General features: G+C 39.9%; 1 protein-coding gene across 1 annotated transcript in view; it reads left to right on the top strand.

Moving 5' to 3' along the window:
- The first annotated feature begins 4289 nt into the window (after positions 1–4289).
- Positions 4290–23573, top strand: part of EDNRA (endothelin receptor type A) — a 54970-nt gene continuing 35686 nt past the window's right edge. Inside the window, exons 1-2 of the mRNA XM_012783759.2 lie at positions 4290–4587; positions 8332–8817. Of these exons, the coding sequence (XP_012639213.1) occupies positions 8398–8817 (420 nt within the window). The 5' untranslated portion in view covers positions 4290–4587; positions 8332–8397. The remainder of the gene's footprint in view (positions 4588–8331; positions 8818–23573) is intronic.

Genomic DNA, 23573 nt, shown 5'->3' with positions numbered 1-23573 from the left:
AAATGTCATAACTCCTGGGTTTGTTTGCTTCCTCATGGTATTTGCTTAAATTGTTTGTCTATTCCCTATCTTTGCCAAAAAATTAAAGTTATAGCTAAAGATTTGATTACATACAAGTTAAATATTTCTGGACAGATGGAATATATCATCAGAAGACACAATATCTGGTTACCTCATCATTAATAGTGCTAAGATTGGTTTCTCAGCTCTCTAATGTGGCCACCAACAATTTACAAAACACTGGGCTACATTATGCATTAAATATATATTTATGGGACATCCTGCAGTCTCAATCACCATGTGCAACATTGTTGCAGTTAGAAAACACTTTAGAATCTTTAATAACCATCAACAGACTAACATTTTGAAATACTCATGCCTCTTAATGAGGGGGATATGTCCTGAGAAACGTGTTATCAGGAGATGAACATCATACAGCACACTCACACAAACTGAGATTGGAATAGCCAACTACACACTTAAGCTATATGATATATCTTCTTGCTCCTAGGCTACAAACCTGTACAGCCTGTAACTGTACTGAATACTGTAGGCAATTGTAACACAATGGAAAGTATCTGTGTATCTAAACATCTCTAAACAGAAAAGGTACAGTAAAAAATATGGTTTATAGTATTATGGGACCACTATCCTACATGTGGGACCTGTCATTGATCAAAATCTCATTATGTGGTGCATGACTATACATCCTTTGGAAGCAAACTGCCTGTAGTCAGTTTTAATTAAAAATGGATCTCCAACTCCAAGAGTTTGTCTTTTCATCTCCAGGCCAGTGATGTTTGCTGCCAACAGAGTCTTGGCCATGGCACTGCCTAGTGTAAATGCTGCAGTGACAGTTTCAGGTCTCTGATGTAATTTCCCCATTTCCTCCACCTTTCATCTCACAGCCAGCTTTTCAGCCTTTCTTTATCATTGTGGTTCTTCTCTCTCCCCACCTCACCCCTTCAAGGAAGTTCAAAAATGAACACAACATCCCTAGCAAATACTGTGAGACTCAGATCCATTATTGTGTTTCAAGTTTGAAGATCTTGGGAGTTAGCAATTGGGAGTTAACAATTGCAAAATGGATTTGCAAATTTGAATCAAGAAACTAAAATTCAGAAGAACATGTGCCCCAAGGACACATTAAAAAGTGGTTTTTAAGTGCTATCTTGAGCACTTCTTCATCTTCAGCAATTATTGTTCATGAAATCAATATGATAATACGATGCTGGTAGAGTCATCATGACCACCATTACAGTAATCCTCCACTTAACGAACTGCTTGAACCAGAAGTCAATGTGATCAAGGAAGTCTCCCTGAAACCCAGAAGACCTGCAAATTTGCATCCAACACACTTTCCAGAGGAAAGAAATAATCTTTGAAAGTCAAGCTGAAAACTTAGTCAAATATATGAATGACATGGTTTTTGAAAGTACAAAGCAGGGGATATAGAGGTGGGAAAAGTATATAAAGTATTGGCTATGGGGAAAGGGGTTATTGGAGGTAAAGTTAACATGACTAAACACTGGTCTGAGTCCACTAAAGTCATTTTCCCCAAACTAAGGCAGAGACGATAAAGATACAAATCTCTAACAACTAAGGAGATGTTGTTCTCATCTAGAATGAGGCAATCCCAGTCTCTTACAAAGGCAGGTCTATGCTGGTGATTCACAAAAACACGTTTATTTATTCTGAAGATCATTTTGGAAGAGGCAGTAAACTTATTTTACGAATTTAAAGGTCAGATCAACAGGTAACACAGGGAGGCAGATTTCACCTTGCTGACAGAAATTTTTTTATTATGGTAAAATATACATAGCATAAATTTACCATTTTAACCATTGTAAAGTGTATAATTCATTGGCATTAAGTACATTCACATTGTTGTGCAACCATCATCACTCTCCATCTCCAGATGTTTTTCATCATCCCAAATTAAGACTCTGAAGCACACGAAACAGTCCCCATTCTCCCCTCCACACCTCCGAGCCCCTGGTAAAAACTATTCTACCTTCTATCTCTATGAAGGCGACTCTTCTTGGTACCTCATATAAGCAGGATCATACAATATCTGTCCTTTGGGTCTGGCTCTTTGCATTTAACAAAATAGCTTCACGGCTCATCCATGTTGAAACATGTAGCAGAATTTCAGTCTTTTTTGAAGCTAAATAATGTTCTATTGTATATATATACCACATATTGTATAACCATTCTTCCATCAATGACATTTGGGTTGTTTCCACCTTTTGGCTATTATGAATAGTGCTGCTATGAACACAAGTGTACAAATATCTGTTCAAGTCACTGCTTTCAATTATTTTAGGCATATACCCAGAAGTGGAATTGCTGGATCATAGAGTAATTTTATGTCTAATTTTTGGAGGACTGCCATACTGTTTTCCACAGCTGCTGCACTATTTTTTACATTCCCACTAGCAATGCGCAAGGATTCCAGTTTCTCAACATCCTTGCCAAAACCTGTTATTTTCTGTTTTTGCTTTTGTTTTTCTATAAGGGCTATCCTAATGGGCATGAAGGAAGAATCTTTAATAACTAGTCCTGTACCACAGTGGGATCAACTGTCCCAAGAGGTTGGGGTTCATTTAAAAAAGATTGAACAGACTGACATGTTCAGTTAGGCAGGTGGTGCACTGTTCAAGTGTGCCTGGTCACAGGGTGAGTAGGAGCTGAAATCCAGCTCATGTTTTACATGTCACCATGTGAACTGCCTCTTCTGGAAGGAGGTAGTAACTTTTTCTTTCCAGAAAATATTGTCATCTTGCCAAGCCATATGCCCAGAGGGTCACCTTTTACCTTTTTGTAAATGTAAGCTAAGGCACTTATAAAAGCTATTGGTTATTCTGGCTGGCTGACTCTCTCTCATAGAGAAGCCATAGATGGAAGAGATGAATGCACAGGGTAATACCTAGTCCAACCAGACTACATGACTCTTAACGCCCCTTTCAATGGTAGTAGATTCTTTCTCTGGATCTCTATGACGGTTTTACAAAATGGTCCTCAGCTTCTTTGACACTCCTCACATTGACAGTTGGGTTCTATGTGAACTCACTACTTGACTAATACAACTGAGCAGAAGTGACACTATGCCAGCTTCCGGGCCCAGCCCTTAAGAAACTGGCAGCTTCCACTTTGTGTCTCTTGGGACACTCATTCTTGGAACCCAGCCACCATGCTGTGAGGAAGCCCAAGCCACAAGTTTCCACAAGTCTTTGTGGAGAGATGCACGTGGACAAAAACTAACACTCAACACCAAGCAAGTGAGGTATCACGGAAGTGGATCCTCCAGCCCCAGCTACGCAGCGCAAAACTGAGCTGTCCCAGACAAGCTCTGCCCAAATTGCAGATTGATAAGCAGAGTGAATGACTGCCGTTGTTTTAAGCCACTACATTTTATGGTGATTTGCTTAGCTTCAACAGACAACTAGAACAGCATGCGATACAACGTGACCAGTGCTTTGACCTCACGTTTCAACAATATGCCAACATCAACAGTGCACTGAAGGACTCCAAGACAGGCCTTCCCTGAGGAGCCCCCAATGTCACCAGCAATTCTGTCCCTCATCTCCTCTCCCACCCCCAATTTAGTGGGAAGTCCTGGCTGTGATAAACATGTTGAGCCTCACTTTCTGTGGGACTCTGTACCCTCACCGTTCGAATTTCTTGAGGAATCACCGGTTTCCCTGAGACACTCTGGAACCTTCCACAGACTCTCCTCCTTCTTTGCTGTAGGCTAGGGGTCTGTAGCGTTGGGGCGCTGGCTTCAAGGTACAGGACAGAAGCAAACGGGATCTATAAGCAAACAGGATCCAGTAAACTGTTGCCCACTTCTGCTCCTCAACTTTCTATAAGCTTAAGAGGGCGCACAAGCCGAGCCAAGGGGCAGGGAACACAGAGAAACCGCCCTGGACCCTGGCTCAGTCTCCAGTTGCTCCATCACACATGGACCCTGCCTCCCTAACTTGAGGAAGGGGACGTCTTCCTCTGCAAGGCCTTTCAGGTTTCTGAGTCTTGGCTGTTAAAAACTCTACCCGGTCTCCTCGACCCACCCCCCTTCGTTTCAGAAAGGAAACAGTTAAAAGACTCCTGCCCTTCGGGGCCTGGAAGGGGGCGGCAGCTCTGTGCTTCTGACTGCTGGGGTCCCAGGAGAGCCGGAGGGCTAGGAAGCTCCTGCGGTCCTAGCGTGGGGCAGGAGGTCTGGGAGCGTTGGGAGGAGAAGGGAGGACGGGCGGGAGGCGTGTTCCTCTGGAGTTTTCTTTTGCCTGCGCGCCTGGCGCGCGCGCGTACAGTCATCCCTCTGGTCTGGCGGTCGTGGAGAGGCGGTGGAGCGGCTCCATCCCTCCCGCCCGCTCGTCGCCGCAGGCCGGGGGCTCGGCGAGACCTCCCCAGAGAAGCCGTGCCTGGGAAGTTTCCCGAAGCCGAGGCAGCCGAGCCGCCGGGGCCGCCGCCGCGCCGCAGCCCGGGACACCCGCCGCCCTCCGCGCCACCCACCCTCGCCGGCTCCGGCTTCCCCTGGCCCGGGCGCCGCGCGGACCGGGCAGCTGTCTGCGCCCGCCGCGCTCCACGGTCAGTGCAAGTCTTTCCTCTCCGGGACGGGGACGGGGACGGGGTCGGAGCCGGGGTGAGGGAGACGCCGCCGGGGCCCCTCGGCTGGAGGAGGCGCGAGCCAGGAGCGTCCTCGCCCGGCCGCCCGTGGGCGACGCGCCGCAGCGGCCCGCACCCACCTGCCCCGGCGCGCGTGGTGGGGTGTGCTCGGGCGCCCTGTGGTGCTTGGGGAACTTCACCTCCCAGGCGGGATTCGAGCAAAAGGCAGCCCAGCAGTTTTCCCTGGGTGTCCCTTTCTCCCCAGACAGACGAGAACTTTGAGGAACATCACGTCCTCGTCGACTGTTCCAGAGCCTACTTGTGGAGTTGGCTGCGCCGCAGCCTTTTCTTGCCCGCCTGCGCCTTTGCCCCACACGCCCTGGTTATGCCGAGGGTGGCCAAGGACGCTTGGTGTGAGTGAGGGACTGATGGGCTCTGGAAAACCCTCAGTGTAGCTCGTTTTGGAAACCAGCCTGTGGAGGTCTGGCCGCGGTGTTCTGTGCGCTCCTTTAAAGGGCACTTGTTGCCTTTCACGTGCAGAAAACAAGGGCTGTTTCTAGATAACCCGGCTCTGTTTACACCATCCTAATGGCTTTCTCCTGATAGAGCTGGGACTGGGAGGCATGTTAAAGTCAGCCGTTGTCACTAAGGAGAGTTGCTAATTTCTTACCCAGAGAGCAAAACCACAGAAAACTTGTAAAAAGTTCAGAGTTTATTTGTTTTCCCCCGTGCTTGTTAGCTAATTGAGAAACACCTTGGCAATCATTTCGGGTGAATTAAATGCTTTAAACTCGTGCCATTTTGGTAAGGTCGGAATTTCCAAATTACTAATTACAGGTGACGTTTGATCCTGAGAGTCCGATATGTTAAATGGTTAAAGTGTAAGCATGAGGACTCAGTCCTCTTCCTTTAATAATAGCTTCTGTGCCACAGTAAGCTCTCAGACCCCAAACAGGAAGAATGCCGGATCCATAGACCGTATCCTTCATGTCTTAACCTGAGATGCGTCGCTAGAGCCATGACTGATTATTGCTGATGATTCAAAGCACGGCCTGACTCAGATCCATGGAAATGAGCTGCAGACCCATCCTTGGAAGAGCATCCATTTAAGAGGGTTCTTCCATTTGGCTTTGTATCTTTCACCCAATGACAATATGGTATCCACATGCCTTTGCCAAGCATCCCTTAGCTTTGCAGCTTAATATGTGTGGACCTGATAGAGATGCCATTAGAAATGGTTTCTGTGGTGGTGTCATTGTTGGAGGATGCAGGAAGGTGTTGTCAGTGGTAGCTGGCTCACGCCATAAGAACCCACAGTCTTGGCCTCCCCATGAGCAGCTGAGAGAGCAGACCAGCGTGCTAATGTTCAAAGCACCAGTGGGACCCTTGCTGAGTGGCGTAATACCCACAATAGCCAGGTCAGTTCAGGAATGTCCTCCTGACAAGACTAACTGGCAAAGAGCCATTCTGTTTCTGGAAAGGGCCTCCTCTCTCTCATTTTTAAAAAAACTTAGGGAAGGTTGGGAAATTAGGATGCTTTAATCATTAAACAGCACGAGATGCTGAAAGTATTTCTTTTCCCCCATCTCTGTGACCCAAAACAGAGGATGATAATAAGCTTTGTTCTTGAAGAGCTGGTCTTCGCTTTGGAATGGAGATGGTGGCATTTCATCGGTCTCTCAGTATTTGATCACATACTCAGTAAGAAAAAACTATTTATAATCAAGCCCAGGTAGAACTTACAGGTACATGGCATGCCCCTAGTTTTGAAAAGTTGCTATTTTTATCACTTAGAATGAGTCACATCCTATAAGCAAAATTAAGTGTCCTTCCACTTCTTAGTTATGAGACCTTGACCTAATCACTTTAACTTCTTCAGGAGGCAGTTTCCTCATGAGTAAAATAAGGATATCTCTCCTGCCTACCTAGAGTTATAAAGTTCAGGTCAGTTCAGAGATACATATATAATCTTTCACTATATGTTAAATGATATTATTTCAGGTTCCTGGGAAATATCTCTGGGGAAGGCAAAAATATGCAATACTTGCACTGTATATTTACCTTACACCTTCTATGCAACTCGAATAAATCTTATTTTGTCCATATATTTACTTACTAAACCTAAGCTTTACTGATTTCCCAAGATAACTGTCAAAATTCCTAAAAGTGATTAATACCAACCTTGAATAGAGTCAGGAAAAGGACACAATTTTTAAAAATGACATTATGACGTGGGTATATATGTCATAGACACATACACACACCATTGCATAACTGAGGTTATGGTCTTCATTTAAAGATTCATAAAAGCCCACAGAAAAGGAAATACGCAAAATATTGAAATACACCAAATATTGAAATGGTGGTGCTATTTTTATTTACCTTTGACTATTCTGTTACTCTAAGTTCCCTTGTTTTCCCAGTGTCTTTTCCGTAAGGATTAAAGGAGAAACCTAGACTTCTGGACAAAAGGGACCACTTGCTCTCTACAAGTGACTTACAAAAAAAAAAAAAGCCAGATGATAATTTCAAAACTGTCTAACCACCCTCCCAAGTCTATTGTTTTATCTACACTCTGGAAACTTCGGCATAACATTTTTGGCACAAATAAAACACAAATTCTTATTTTTTCAAGAGACAGAATGGTCTAGTCCAGTTAAAAGCTCAGGCTTGGAGTCACACTGACCTGCCTTAGAATCACAGAATTACGCCTGTAGCCTGAATGAGCTACTTCACCCTCCTGAGCCTCTGTTTTCCCGTCTTCAAAATGGAGCCATGTGTCCACTTCACAGGATCATTGTATGGATTCAGGGGCATCATGAATATAAAGTACTCAGCACAGTGACTGATGTATAATAAATGTAGCTATATAGGGTGGTATATAAAATAGCATGAGTACTTATCTTCCTTGGAAAACCAAATACTATGACTAGCCTGGGAAAGTCTGTTTCACTCATTGGCAAGTGTTGTGATGTTAATTTGTGAGACGTGAAAGTGAAAAAAACTGTTAGAAGATATAAATCTTACACATCAACCATCAAGACTTTCAAAATAAATATTTTGTTTCTATTAATTATTTCATTTTTATTACAACTAAGATCGTTAAGTGTGTTGATGGCGTTAACCAGAGTTCTGATTTTAATGCTTTGTGACACATTAGATGGCTGCCTGTGCTGCACTTTATTCCCGTGTTCATTATGTGCTGTGTGGAAGGCAGCACATATTTTGGAAGATTGATATTTGGTAATTGTATTTTATGCCTCAATACTATGCAACTCTTACTGGGCATATATATCATGCCTTTTCTCTTTCATCAATAAATATTTCATATCTCAACTCTTAAAGATTTTTGTAATTCAGGATCTCATCAGCCTTGGTGAAGAGAAGATAAGTAACTATTACTTGAAGGAAAAACAGACATATCCTCATCCATATTGTGATCTATGTATAGAGTTGAGGTAGAGGAGATAGATCTTGCCCAATAGAGCTTTGGTCTTTTCTGGGTTTGTTCTGCCACGAGGTAACCTGACATATATACCAGGGCTGTCCAGAAAGTATCCAGCCATGTAACTGTTCTCATGATATTAACAATGGCTGCATATAGCTCTCATATATTTTATCTAATTGCCAAATATATCCTACATTTTAATTGAAGCAGTAAATAACCATTGACTATGATCTTTTTCAGCTGAATTTTGTAACGAAAATTCTTTTCTGTTTTTCCAGGTGGGGAAAAAAAGTGAGGGTGTAAAAGAAACACGATAAGAGACATTTCCTCAAATTTGCATCGAGATGGAAACCTTGTGCCTCAGGGCATCCTGTTGGCTGGTACTGGTTGGATATGTAATCAGCGATAATCCTGAGACATACAGCACAAATCTAAGCAATCATGTGGATGATTTCACCACTTTTCATGGGACAGAGCTCAGCTTCCTGGTTACCACTCATCGACCCACTAATTTGGCCCTACCCAGCAATGGCTCAATGCACAACTATTGCCCACAACAGACTAAGATTACTTCTGCTTTCAAATACATTAACACTGTGATATCTTGTACTATTTTCATCGTGGGAATGGTGGGGAATGCAACTCTGCTCAGGATCATTTACCAGAACAAGTGTATGAGGAATGGCCCCAATGCGCTGATAGCCAGCCTTGCCCTCGGAGACCTTATCTACGTGGTCATTGATCTTCCTATCAATGTATTTAAGGTAGGAAATAACCACAAACGTATTTGCAGGTTGGAACACTTGCTCTGATTCCACACTGAGAGTCATTGCAGACTTAGCTAACCTTTGGAATTTTACCTGTGTTTTTATCAAAAGCTATTTCTGCTGTCTTAAAACTACTGAGTTTTAAGATTTTAAAATTTTATTATTTGTTACGTGTTACACTTATTTTCCAACTTCCTTGTTCACAAAATAGCATTTCAAGGATGACAGTTCAAAATCATAGTATTTCATGGATTGGATTCTTGCTGGTTGGATGGGTGGGCTTGGCCAGATCACTGAATTGTTCTGAGATTCAATTTCTAGGATGAGATCTATTGAGCCCAGAAAGTACTTGAAATAAATATATCTTCAGTCTCAGTTACATTTTTAATATGAGGCTGTTCAGAAGCTAGACATCCACAATACAGCTTGAAATGAAAAGTACCTATTTTCTTTTGACTGGATGGCTAGTTAAAGCTGAAGGCCATCCGGGCATTTCTCAGTATCTGCTGACTTAGAGATAACAGAATCCACGTGATAGCAGCCGGTATTAACCTCCTTAAGCAGTATTCCTAACTGAAACCACTTAAAATAGGCCTACTTTACTGTTGTCTCCTTCATTTCTTCAGTTTACGTTTATTGAGTGCCCACCGTAAGCTAGGCAATAAGGATCTAACTGCAAGTAAGACAAAGTTAATGCCTCATGGGAGAGGATGATGACTCACCCACCATTACTACAATCACCTTGCTGTAGAGACTTTTTAGGACCAGAACAAACTCAAGCCGGAAGGAATTAGTTACTCCATATTTGGTCTAGTGGTTGTGAGGGGAAAATTGCTGCAAGAATTCAAATGTACTAAAATTCAAATGAGATTGAATGATCTATGCCAGATTTTATGAAATGTGTTTATTCTAAACCCCGGGGGAAGAAATTTCCTCAGCTCCTCTTCTTCTTCTTCTTCTTCTTCTTCTTCTTCTTCTTCTTCTTCTTCTTCCTCTTCCTCTTCCTCTTCCTCTTCCTCTTCCTCTTCCTCTTCCTCTTCCTCTTCCTCTTCTTCCTCTTCTTCCTCTTCTTCTTCTTATATCCATAGAAACAAACTATTCTAGGAGGTACTATGCTAAAATATTACTTTAAATGACAAGTTTTGTCAATTGGAGACATGATACATTTTAAGTAGGATAGTAGTCTCTCGGTTTCCAGTAAGTATACTTAAATTGTGATGAAATTATATTAGCCTGCCAGAAAAATCAAGGTCTAACAATAAAGATAAAAATAATGATTAAAACTTTGAACATTACAAATAAAAACCTTTCAAAACTACACCCATACACTGTTTTCAAAATTGGGAGAATTAGACAACAAATAATCAAAAAATATTACCATCTCTTTCCACAGAATAGCATAAATACATGTGTTTTCTATTAGAACTTGAAATGGAAATTTAGAACCAAACTATGATGCAAAATTGAGAATGTGCAATTAATTTAAAAGATTTTAAAAGATTTAGTATATGCTACAGAACTTTAATTTTTTCTTTTAAAAAGTTTTTAATTTTCTTTTTATGAAATATTATGTGTACACATTTGACTTTCTCCTGACATTTCTTTTTAACGATGGATTTGAAAATGTTGACATGACTCTTACTCAAAATTTGACTCTCAGCTGTCACAGTGTGGAGTATTAAACATTGATTATTCATACTTATGAACTAGTTAACCAACTCATCATTGCTCAAGAGAATAATTAACCATCTCTGAATTAATAATTCCCTTCTGCTGTTCACTCTGAGGCATACTTACATAGATTTGACCATGTGCAAAGCATCTTCTTAGCAAACTAATATCCACAGCTGCTAGGATAGAAGCCTGCTTATCTCTTTGAGGTGCTACTGCCAATCACCAGACTAAGCTTCATTTCTATTCCACAGCAACATTTTAAGTTAGATCATCCAGAATATCTCCAAATGTAGTGGAAACCCAAATAAAACTTTGTTTTACATTTATCTAGCAATAGATAAAGATGAACACGTCTTTATTTCACTGTTTGTCCTTCCTGGGAATCCAATACTTCATATACCTTACTGTAGTTCCAAATAATGGGGACAATTTGTGGTATTTTTACATCATAGGAGTACATTTGTGAATTCCTGTTTTTCTAAAACTCATGTAATGAGTCATTTAACCAATATTAATTTTAAAAAGTAAACCTTTGGGACCAAAAAAAATTTTGTTTTAGTCATCTCAATCTCTTCCCAGAATAAAAGAGGGAAAAAAGCATTGTAGTGTGCTAAAAAACTTTCCAATATTTAGGGGCTATCTCCACATCTTTCTGTCATCCTCTTCTCCAGGTCAGGAGACCAGAACATGTTGCTTATTCTTTTGACTTCTGCCTGGGGTAGTCAAGAGAAATCTTTCCAGGCAGTATGAGCTCCAAGCCCCTTTCCTTTCCTCTACAATTGCCTCCTGCAGTAAGATCTTAAGATCTGGCTGCTCTGGAATCTCTCACATATCAGACCTATGGATTCTTTTTCTTTCCTTTTTTTTTTGAGACAGAGTCCCGCTTTTTTGCCCAGGCTTAGAGTGAGTGCCGTGGCATCAGCCTAGCTCACAGCAACCTCAAACTCCTGGGCTCAAGCAATCCTCCTGCCTCAGCCTCCCAAATAGCTGGGACTACAGGCACGTGCCATCATGCCCGGCTAATTTTTTTTCTATATATATTAGTTGGCTAATTAATTTCTTTCTATTTATAGTAGAGACGGGGGTCTCACTCTTGCTTAGGCTGGTTTCGAACTCCTGAGCTTGAGCGATCCTCCCACCTCGGCCTCCTAGAGTGCTGGGATTACAAGCGTGAGCCACCGTGCCCGGCCTGACCTATCGATTCTTCTAACCAAGTCAAGTTCACTATCTTTGTACTGCAGAGCAAGGTAGCAGCTGTCTACCTCACTTTACCATTATATATAGGTACTTATGAATTAATATGTAGACTTGGAGAACATTCTATTAAAGATATGCATGAACCTTCTTTATCTTCCCTACTTTTAAAAGAATTAGCATGGAAGAAGAATGGTTGAAAGTATCTGCTATGCTCTTCAAAGAAAGATGAGTTTTCAAATTACAGATGTTGTGTTTAACAATTATATCACTGGCTTTTATGCTCAGTTCTAAGGTGTCTCCAGACAGAGAACATTGCATTGAGTCATGTCAGAGTCAGCGTACGTGCAAGTAAACAGTGTGAAGATCATATCTCGGGGCCAGCTAGAATTGCTGATTAGACTGTAATAATGTTACAAGGATAATAAGAGGGTGTGATAGTGTTCTTTCTATTAACATTTTATTGTCCTTCTTTCACTTTGAAAGAGATTGTGCTGAAACTGGTTCTTAGATCAATGTGATGTCAAACACATCTGAAAATCAATGCAATAGGTATCAGCTGTGTTATTTCCGATCCGCAATTATCCTGTGCAGTTGGTGCTGGGTGGCTCCAGACGGTTTGTGGACATGGAGGGGTTGTTGCTCCACACCTGAATTTCCAGAAGTTACTTAACTGTTCTCGATGTCTCCAGAACTTCTTCCCTTCAACCGATTCTGGATTTCACATCTACTTATCTAGTACCACTCCTTCCTCAAAAGCACCCAGGAGCTCCCATCTGTCCCACTGCCTCCACCCTGTGTGTAACAGTCAAGGCTCCCCACACTCTGGCCAAACTTTACCTGCTTCTTACTAATTCCCAACACGCATGCTCAGCTCTTGTCAGAATGCCATCACTACTCCTAAGGAACATTCTTTGCCCTAAGTATCATTCTCAGGGAGGCTGAATATAGTCACCAAATTTCTGCTGCTGAAGCATTTAGAGATCCTAAATTGAAAAAAATGAGTTAACTCTAGAGTTATATATGTTGCATCAAAAAGAAAGAAACTTAAAAAATGAAGAGAAAGTCCTCTGGCCCTTGCTTACTCTCTCTCTCTCTCTCACACACACACACACACACAACCTGGTGACAAAAGAAAATCAGCAATCTGAGAAAGTAAGATGTAAAGCAGAAGGAAGCAAATGAATGCCAGTTGCCTTCTTGGGTTTTGAACATACAAAGGCTTTGCAAATGGTAACGTTGAAGAAAAGTATTACTAAGTTTATCAAAAGAGAATTCTAATTTTTAGTTGTTCAAAAAACAGATAATATCACTAACTGCAAGAGAAGACAGATAAAAACAGGAGGGAGGCAGGGAAAGGGTTAGCCGACTCTTTCCTATATACCCGAGTTTGTAACCTAAAATGGTGATGGGATCCAATTTGTCAAGAAATTAGATTATCTGATATCCTAAATTTTCAAGAAGTGTAAAAACTTGGCCAAATAATCTGTATATAAAATATTTATATTTGTTAGAATGGCAAAACAATTAAAACATTATCTCTGTGTTTGGGGACCAAAAATAGTATCCAGTTACTAAATGGCAGAATAGAAGTATAGAATTTAATAATTTTATTCTTTAAGGATTCATGAGATTATATTTATGCCACAGAGTGTTGTCTGTAGGGAGATGGTTATAATTTTGAGTAGAGTGGAAATCCTAAAAGTGATGTTTGTGCACGGGCCAAGGCGTGGCACCCTGTAGTTTCAGGACAACAGCTCACCCAAGCGCACACACAGACATCCCAATAAACCCCCCTTAAGCAGAAGCAGGAATGTGGGGAAATACACCAGTGAGAGAAATAAAGAGGATTAGAATGATGGCCATATGAAGAAGCAAGAAGTAGAGTCCAGTGGCTTAGCAGGGACACTTCTGACATGCACAGCAGAGAGCTGACAGCAGTGATGTCATAGAAGATGATACTCTAAGTGAATAATGTCTCCATGTGGCAGAAAGTGGACCTGTGAGAATCACAGAATCCAGTAACTCTGTGGGTTACTAATTCTGCCCACTCTAAGCAACCACCTCTTATTGAGGACAAGGGAAAGTAAACAAATACAATTTCTGTATGAAATTATCAGGCATATTTTGCAATGAGAAGTCAAGACTCCCAATGTGTTGCCCTGGCAGAGGATCTGAGCAATGTGGAAACCAGAGATGTCCACCCAGAGCCAGTTATCTCCATATTCTCACAGCCTTTGATATCTTGTGCAACTGGGGCCATCCTTTTGGGACAGCCATGCAAAAGTTGTTTCTGGACATGTCAAATCACCACAGCAATTTGTGTCTCAAAAATAAATTGCCATGGCTTGCAGATTGGATGCCTCAAACATAGTAGATGTTCAGCATTACTTGTTGTTTTGATTTGATTTGATTAGGGCCTTTACTAGTGAAATTAACTTCTAATGGGATTTCTCTGAGATTTTACAATTCAAATGAATGAATGAATGAATGAATGGTGATGATGATGATGGTTTCTCCAAGGGATTCTCCTTCATTTACACACAGGCAGAAGGCATTATCTGTGGTCTGCACACACTGTCCCCCAGGGGAGTCAGATCACCCACCAACTTCCATATGTGATAAAGGTGTGATTTCCCTTTCACTGCATCATCAAGCAAATAAACACATAATCTTTCTCATACACTCCAGCAATCATGCTATAATCATAACATTAGCTATAGAAACCGCATTCTCTAAAGTCTAAGAGAAAAAATGTGTCCCTGGACCAAGATCTCTGTCCCTTGTTGTTGCATAGTATCCCTCCTAGACATTTCCCCATGACATAGCTCCAACCCTGCCTCCTCTCCAGGCACCTGTCTCTCCATACTTTTCTTTGACCTCTGTACTCCAGCTAACCTGGTCTACCTGCAAATATCAAGGTGATCCTTCTACCTGGGATATTTTCTACTCATGCCTCCTCTGGCTTACTCCACTTTATTCTTCAGATCTCAGCTGAAGCATCTCTTTATCTGGCAAGTATCCATGACCCAGACTGGGTTAGTGCCTCTCCCGTGACACCCTCTATTAACCCTATAATAGCATTTAACACACACTCTATTGTATTTGCCAATTCCTTTGCCCGCCTGCAAATTCCTTGAGGCATGCTGCCATCACTCTCATTTATCATTGTATCTCTTGTGCACAGCTTAAAAAATAGCTGATGAATGAGTATCAAAAGAAAATGTACTATAATTGACTCTATTAGAATGTTTTTCTCCCATGCTATTCCAAATCTAAAAGCAGACTTGCTTATTGAATTTATGGCATTTCTACTTTTTTTCCTGAAAACCAGAAGGTCCCAGGGTCCATAAATCTGAGTGAAGCACACGAGAAGCAGAGCAGAACATAACAGCAGGATGGTTTGCCCCTTCCCTTTGTCTCTAGAGGTCAAGAGTTCCTGTCGTAGGGTTCAGGCATTGCGTTGTTTAATTTCCTCTCTCCTTCGGTGCACATAATTAATCAAAGAGGCCCTTTCCAAGATTTCTGTGTAATATTCTTCCTTTGAGCATAGTTGTAATTGTGGTTTCAATCGAAATATTAAACCTACAAGTGATTTGGAATATCAAAATGAGCATTCCTGTCACCAAAGGTTTTATTTCCTGCTGGAAATAAATAGGTTGATTTTCTGGCATTGCTAAGACATGCACATTGCAAAAAGTCATCATGCTAACTAGCTGACTTAAGAATATACTTACATATAAAATGACAGAGTGATAAATTTATTAGCCAATTTGCTGTTTGTAATAAGGAAGTTGCTGTCTGGGAAGCCTTCAGAACCCTGTCCAGCTCTACCTCCCCTTCTGAATTTTCGTTTCCTGTGTCTGGGAAGCTCATTGCCTTCGCTCATGGTCATGTTAAGTAATTATTCTCATGTGCGCTTACTCTGCTAACCCTCCGCATTTGGGTCACAGCACAGTTATTCTCGCTTCAGGGATGGGGGATGGAAACCATCCTTAACTGCAGGGCTGTTCCCAATGCGGAGGAGGGAGGGGGGTTTCAGTTCCGTTCTTGTTAGTAAGGTGTCGAGATGTAAATGGATTCATGTTCATCAAAAAGTTTGGCTCATTGGAAGAGTTTGCTATCTTCTAAATTTAATATGAAATAACGATGCAGGCCGGGCGCGGTGGCTCACGCCTGTAATCCTAGCACTCTGGGAGCCTGTAATCCTAGCACTCTGGGAGGCCGAGGCGGGTGGATTGCTCGAGGTCAGGAGTTCGAAACCAGCCTGAGCAAGAGCGAGACCCCCGTCTTTACTATAAATAGAAAGAAATTAATTGGCCAACTAATATATATATAGAAAAAATTAGCCGGGCATGGTGGTGCATGCCTGTAGTCCCAGCTACTCGGGAGGCTGAGGCAGCATGATTGCCTGAGCCCAGGAGTTTGAGGTTGCTGTGAGCTAGGCTGATGCCATGGCACTCACTCTAGCCTGGGCAACAAAGCGAGACTCTGTCTCAAAAAAAAAAAAAAAAAGAAAGAAAGAAATAACGATGCAGAAAAGTTTTAGGTTTGAGAAAAGAATTTTCATATGGTACATTATGTGTGTGTGTGTGTGTGTGTGTGTGTGAATGTTACCCTGATCAGCATTCTCAATACAAGCAGATGCTCTGACCATTTTATTCTGAAGTACTTCTATATTATAATCTTAACAGTTGCTTTAATATTATACAAAGTGTATACAGTTAGTATAAAGAGTGTGCAAACAGAGATGAGGGGGGATGGGGAATCTAGTTTACTGTCTCTGAAGTTCATTTTAAGCTTGGAATGGTTAAATAAGGAATGTTCTAAGAAATTCCATCAAAATAAATCTGATACACTGCCAGAAATTCTACAACTGCCTTCTAAATCTGCCGTATTCTCTTGAGAGTTAGAATTATTGCTTTCTATAGCTACGATTTTATTTTTAACTAGGTCTAGTTTTTGTTGGAAAAACTGTCCTAAGATAAAAAAAGCTAATAGTTGAAATTAATAATAAAACTGAATGTGTTATTTAGTGTTAATTTTTGGTAGCCTTGTGTTTAAATTTGAGCATAAGAAATTATACAAAACCACATACTCTGAAGTGTTTCTTTAAATTTGGAAGGTTTGAAGCCCTCAATATTCTTGGGTTCAGGAATCTAAAATCAAATGTGCCCTCAGAAAGAGTTCATATTATTATTTTTTTTGAGACAGAGTCTCACTCTGTTGCCTGGGTTAGAGTGCTGTGGCATCAGCCTAGCTCACAGCAACCTCAAACTTCAGTGATCCTACTGCCTCAGCCTCCTGAGTAGCTGGAATTACAGGTATGCCCCACCATGCCCGACTAGTTTTTTCTGTATATATTTTCAGTTGTCCAGCTAATTTATTTCTGTTTTTGGTAGAGATGGGTCTCACTCTTGATTAGGCTGGTCTCAAACTCCTGAGCTCAAACAATCCACTCACCTCAGCCTCCCAGAGTGCTAGGATTACAGGCATGAGCCACCGCACCTGGCCCATATTATTTTCAATTGTGCAAATTTAGAGGTAACTTCTCTGAATTTAAATACCTCTAAGAGTTTCACTGATATCCTAACTTCTGAAACAACTTACTTAGAGACTAGTACCAACAATGGAAGAAAGTCAAATCATGCGTCACATAATACTTGCCCTAAACGTGGGACTGCCATTATTTTGGATGAAATTTATACTGGAATGTAGTAGAGGTGGCAGCTGATTAGCCATTTGGTTACCCAATGATATCAGGTCTTTCTTCTCTAAATGCTCTTCATTTATTCATTCAATAAAGACATTGGAGGAAGAAAACAAACATCCTTGCCCTCGTGGAACTTACATTCTAGTAGAAGATCAAGACAAAAAGGAAGATACGTAAATACTATTATTAATATGTAGTATGTGAGATAAGTGCTAAGGAGAAAAGTAAAATGGGAAAGGGAAATAGAAAGGAGATGGGATATTGATTTTAGAGTGGGTGGCTAAAGAAGGCCTCAATATAAGGTTAACAGTTGAGTAAAAACTTAAAAGGGATGAAGGAACAAACCATGCAGCTATCTGAGGTAAGAGCATTCTAGTTAGAGTAAACAGCAAGTGTAAAGGCCCTGAGGCAGAGTGTGCCTGGAGGGTTAAAGGAACAGCAAGGAGGCCATGGTGGGTGAGCGGAAGGAAGAGAGTGGGAGCAGATGAGGTCACATGGATATGAGTGTAGGGCAAGAGCTGGGGAGAGGCAGATCACATAGAGCCTAATAATAGTGTGACTATATCATTTCCTGTCTAAACCAGAACACTTTTGAGAGTGAAAAGAGACACCATGTATTAATACAGTAATGCCTCTGGACAGTAGGCATAAGCCAGGACTGTCCTGGATAAACCAGGAAAAATGGCCACACTGCTTATACACCTTTTAAAAGCCTTTGGCTTTTTCCTCTGAATGAGATAGGAAGTTTTTGGAAAGTTGTGTGCAGATGGGTGACACAATCCTGTTGAACAAGAACATTCTGGCTACTATGTTCAAAGCATGTCCTAAATCAATGAAGAAAAAATATCCAATCTTAAATATGTGTCCATACCAATATATGACATGAGAATATTATATTACCTAAAGCTTAGTGTTTCCACTATACCACACTAACTCACGTGACTATCACAACAAATCTGTGATACACCACTGTAGCCTGAATTTTAAAATGAAGAAACTGAGGCACAGGGTGTTAATTTCCTTGAGATCACACTACTAGCAAGTGGCAGAGCCAGGACTTAGATCCAGTCTGATCCCAGAGGCTGTGCTGTTAGCTAAGCGGCCATACTGCTTCTTGTCCATACACCTCATGAGATAAACTTTATAATTATCAAAATGTCATCCCTAGCACAGAAATAGACTTTCAAAGACTGTCCAAAAATGAAAATCATTCCCTTTTATCTTTTTCATTAAATCCAACAGCTTCTTTAGTTCCTTATTTAAGACAGAAATGACACATCATATAGGAAAATGTGTACAAGAGAGAGATTGCCGTCCAAGATAGCGTCTGTGTTGTAACTCCTGCAAAGTGCCTTGGAACATCTGGTAAACAGCATTTTTGTATCCTATACTCATTGTCATGTTAGTGAGGTCAACTAATGGAAGGAGAGCCAAGAAATTAACAAATAAATAAACTGAGAAGAAAGGTTGAGTCTTTGATGGCCTAATTGCCTAAACACATCTGCTCAGAGGAATACATTTTGCCAAACGAATGTCTTATCCAGTTATCACGTGAAAGACTAGGCTACTTGTCTGTGGACACAACACAGAAAAATGAATGTCTATGGCTAGCGCATAGTTTCAGTTGGGGTAGAGATATCAGGCTTTATTGATAAAGCTAAATGTATGTTGCAACCCTCGGGGTTTACCAGATGCACAGGAATTAAAAGGAGAATGTGGAAGTATAACAGATGACATCTGAGATATGTCTAAGCTGACAATTAAAAAGAAGCCAGAAATACTCAATTTTTAAGGATTTATATATAATGCATATCTTTAGTCCCATTAAATCTAATGAATAAATAACTTTTTTATTTATTCTTAATTTTTAAAGTAATAAATAAAGGAAATAATATTGAACATGTTTAAAATGTCCAAAATCTACTTTTAGTTCGTTCATGAATCTCCCTACTACTTTCCATAGAGGTTGTACTAGTTTGCAGTCCCACCAGCAGCGTATAACTGTACCTTTCTTTCCGCATCCATGCCAGCATCTGTTGTTTGGGGACTTTTTGATAAAAGCCGTTCTCACTGGGGTTAGGTAATCTCTCACTGTGGTTTTGATTTGCATTTCCTTGATTATTAGAGACATTGAACATTTTTTTCATGTGTTTTTTAGCCATTATCTATCTTCTTTTGAAAAGTTTCTGTTCATGTCCTTTGCCCACTTTTTAATGGGGTCATTTGGTTTTTTTCTTGCTGACTTGTTTGAGTTCTTTGTAGATTCTGGTTGTCAGCTCTTTATCGGATGTATAGCTTGCCAATATTTTCTCCCATTCTGTAGGTTGTCTAGTCACTTAAATGATTATTTCCTTGGCTGTGCAGAAGCTTTTTAATTTGATCAGGTCCCATTTATTTATTTTTTTGTTGCTGTGATTGCCTTTGGGGTCTTCTTCATAAATATTTTGCCTAGGCAATATCTATAAGAGTTTTTCCAACATTTTCCTCTAGAATTCTTATAGTTTCATGCCTTGGGCTTAAGTCTGTATCTATTTTGAGTTGATTTTTGTGAGAAGTGAGAGGTGCCAATCCTGTTTCAGTCTTCTACATGTGGCTATCCAATTTTCCCAGCACCATTTATTGAATATGGATTCTTTACTCCCAGTGTATGCTTTTGTCTGCTTTGTCAATAATCAGATGGCAATATGAGGATGGATTCATATCTGGGTTCTCTGTTCTGATCCATAGAACTATGTCTCTTTTTCTGTGCCAATACCATGCTGTTTTGGTTACTATAACCAAACTTGAAGTTTTGGTTACTTCAAGCTATAACCTTGTAGTATAGCTTGAAGTCTGGAAAAGTGATGCTTCCCTATTTGTTCTTATTACATAAAGTTTCTTTTGTTTGTTTGTTTGTTTTTGTTTTTCAGATGTCACTGTGACTTTTTTTTAACTGCTACTGTGTACTGTCTTCTTTTTATAATTTATTCAGGATATTATTGGGGTACAAACATTTTGCTTACAATGTGTTTGCCCTGCCCAAGCCAGGGCTACAAGCATATCCCTCCCCCATACAGTGTGTTCCGCTTCCATTAGTTGTAGGTTTACCACCCCTACCCCCACCTGACCCCGCAGGACCCAATGAGTATTACTACCATATGAACACCTTAGTGTTGGTCAGTTAGTACCAATTTGATGGTGAGTATATGTGGTGCATGTTTTTCCATCCTTGTGATACCTCACTTTGAAGTATGGGCTCATCTTTTCTGGTTTCATATGAAGCATAGAACGATATTTTTCTAGGTCTGTTAAAAATAACATTGGCATTTTATTGGGGATCGTATTGAATCTGTAAATCAGTTTGGATAGCATAGACATTTTAACAATGTTGATTCTGCTGATTCATGAGTACAATATGTTTTTCCATCTGTTTATATCCTCTGCCATTTCTTTCTTAGTGTTTTGTAGTTTATCTATCAAAATAGGAAAGGTAATGGATACACATTTATTTGCCAAATATTGAAAAACATATTATGCCCCTCCCACATGAGTTTTATGTTAGATAAACCAATTTTGCAAAATGTCTATACAAAAAACATCTCTGACCACTGTGAACTTTTAGCTTGAAGGAAGACTTAAGACTTAATTTCATAAAATAAAAATATCTAGAATACACCAAAGTTTTTCTTTTAAAATGGTGTCATGTATGTCATAAATATGGTATTTCACTGCATATTTTCATTGTTTCCACAAATATTATTTGCTTATAAAAGCTAAAGCTATGAAAATTAGGGTAGTGTTACATTATTTGAGTCATAATACTTTTGAAAACTTTTAAACATTTTATTGTAGTATACATACAGAAAAATGTGCATAAGTGTCAGCTTTGTGAATTTTCACAAAATGAACACGTGTGTAACCAGGATCAACAGCACCCAGAAGTCTCCCAGTCACTACCCCATATATATATGTTGAATATGTATTAGTATATATAAAATACATATAGATGTATAAAGATAACTGCAATATTTATGTATCAACATATATAGCTATGTACTAAATATATACTTTTAACATAATTCTTCTTGATCATAATCCTGTTATATTTTTAATCATTAATTTTGGAGAACTATACCAGGACATGGACAAAATTAGGAACTAAGTAGAATTTCCTAGATGGAATTTTTTTCTAATTCTAAAAGCTTTAAAGACCTGTGTGGCCTATGTGTGAACTTTGTCTACTGTATTTCTTCTTTGCTTTTCAAGAAAATCTATTATCTTCTTCCATAATGGATAATTCGCAAATCAATGCACACATTGACTAAGCATCTGTAGAAAATATGGAGAAATCTAGATAGCCATGCCTTCTAGTTGCTCATATTCTACTTGAAAGTACAAGCAAATATTCAATAAAGTTACCCTAAATACCAGGGAAGTTTTATACTCAAGTATTGTGTCGAACTTTTTGAGGTCACAGAACACACAAAAAATAATATTCTTAAGGTGAAACACCTATAAACATTTTCTTTAAAAATAGAAAAACTGTCATCTCTCCTCCCAGAGTAATGTATACAGCTTAAACAAAATTAATCAACTTAATCTCAAGAGATATAGAAGGAAAATTAGATTTTAGCATTTTCCATTACTGTTATAATAAATGGATTTTTATTTTACAACTTTAAAACACACCATGAAACACAGATTAAGAAGCACTGATTATAGATAGTAAATGTTGTAAGAGTCAAAGTTGGATTAATGGAGTTTTCCAGACAATCTGTCTAAGGTTATTTTTGTGAAACAACATATTGTGAGCTTGCTGGTTGCTAGGTAAATCTTTGAGGTTTAGTTGTAATTTGGTTACTGTGTTACACTAACACAAGACTGGTAGAGTGGGAAGTGTTGATATAGAAATTTATGAATTTTCTTACCTCTATGCTATAAAAGTCAGGGACTATTTCTTTGGTAATGGACAAGAAGGTATGTCACAGACAAAGGGGAAGTGGGGAAAAAGATAAGAAATACCCTATGGTCCTTGTGTGTGTATATATATGTATACATGTAATTTTGTGGCACAGATAGTCTGCATACATTGGACCTTTCTAACATGTTGGGCAAAAGGACAGGGGAGCAACAGGGATGGAGGAAAGGAAGCAGAGTGGAGTGATGGAGTTCTACCCTTGGGACTCAACTATGCAATTCAGCCAACACTCAGAAGATATATCAAATATATGTGAGGAAAGGAGAGAGAGAGCAGAGACTCAGAGTGGGAGGCATCAACAGCTATATAGTTCCAACTATGTGAAAGCTGCTTCAAGAACCAGAACACTGAGCTGTTTATTATTTTAGAGGCATTCATTCGAACCAGCCCTCCCTGCAGGCTGGTGTAATAGAGGCAGGTGGCTATACCAGAGCCCACTTCTGTGGTTTTGTAAATCTTTGCTTGTTTGCAGTAACTCTAGTAAACTCTCATGAAGTGATAAACATTTACTTTCTTTGTGGAAATGGCCCAGAAGAGAGAGCTGGTACTAGAACTGAAGATGTCTAATAAAGTTGAATCTTAGCCAGAAATTTTGGATAAATGATGGAGTGGAAAAAAATAAGTGCCTTAGGGCTTAATATTTGTCATTCAATCACTTTTTAGGTTCTAGGATCCTTGGTACATCTCTGCCTTCTATTCAGACTACCTGTCTTCTGCTAAAGACATGCACATACCTGTGCAGGGACAGTTCCTGTGCTAGCAGTGGGTATGCTCTCACACATTTTTCCTTTAGTATTCCATAAATCAGAGAAAATGCTAATTTTTATTTTTTGAATAGGGAATGCATTTACATGTATTAAAAAATCAAGAAAATAGAAAAAGGTATACATTGGGAAGTCTTCCTCCTAGACCAGTCCCTGGCCACCCAATTTCCATCCTCTACCCCCCCAGCAAAGGAATTACCTTTACAGGATTCTTCTGTATCTTTCTAGTGTTTCTTCATGCACATATAAGAAAATCCAAATACATATTCTTATTTTCTCCCCTGTTTGTTATACAGTGTTCTGCACCTTGCTCTTTTCAATTGACAGTCTATCCTGGAGATCTTTGAATTTCAATATATAAAAAGCTACCCCACTTTTTTTTACAGTTTCATTGTATCCCATTGTGGGAGAGTGTCATAGTTTATATAATCCATTGTTCCAATCTTTTGTT

The sequence above is a fragment of the Microcebus murinus genome, chromosome 15 (assembly GCF_040939455.1).
Source record: "Microcebus murinus isolate Inina chromosome 15, M.murinus_Inina_mat1.0, whole genome shotgun sequence".
Classification (NCBI taxonomy): Eukaryota; Metazoa; Chordata; class Mammalia; order Primates; family Cheirogaleidae; genus Microcebus; species Microcebus murinus.
This window is presented reverse-complemented; position numbering and strand designations above follow the sequence as displayed.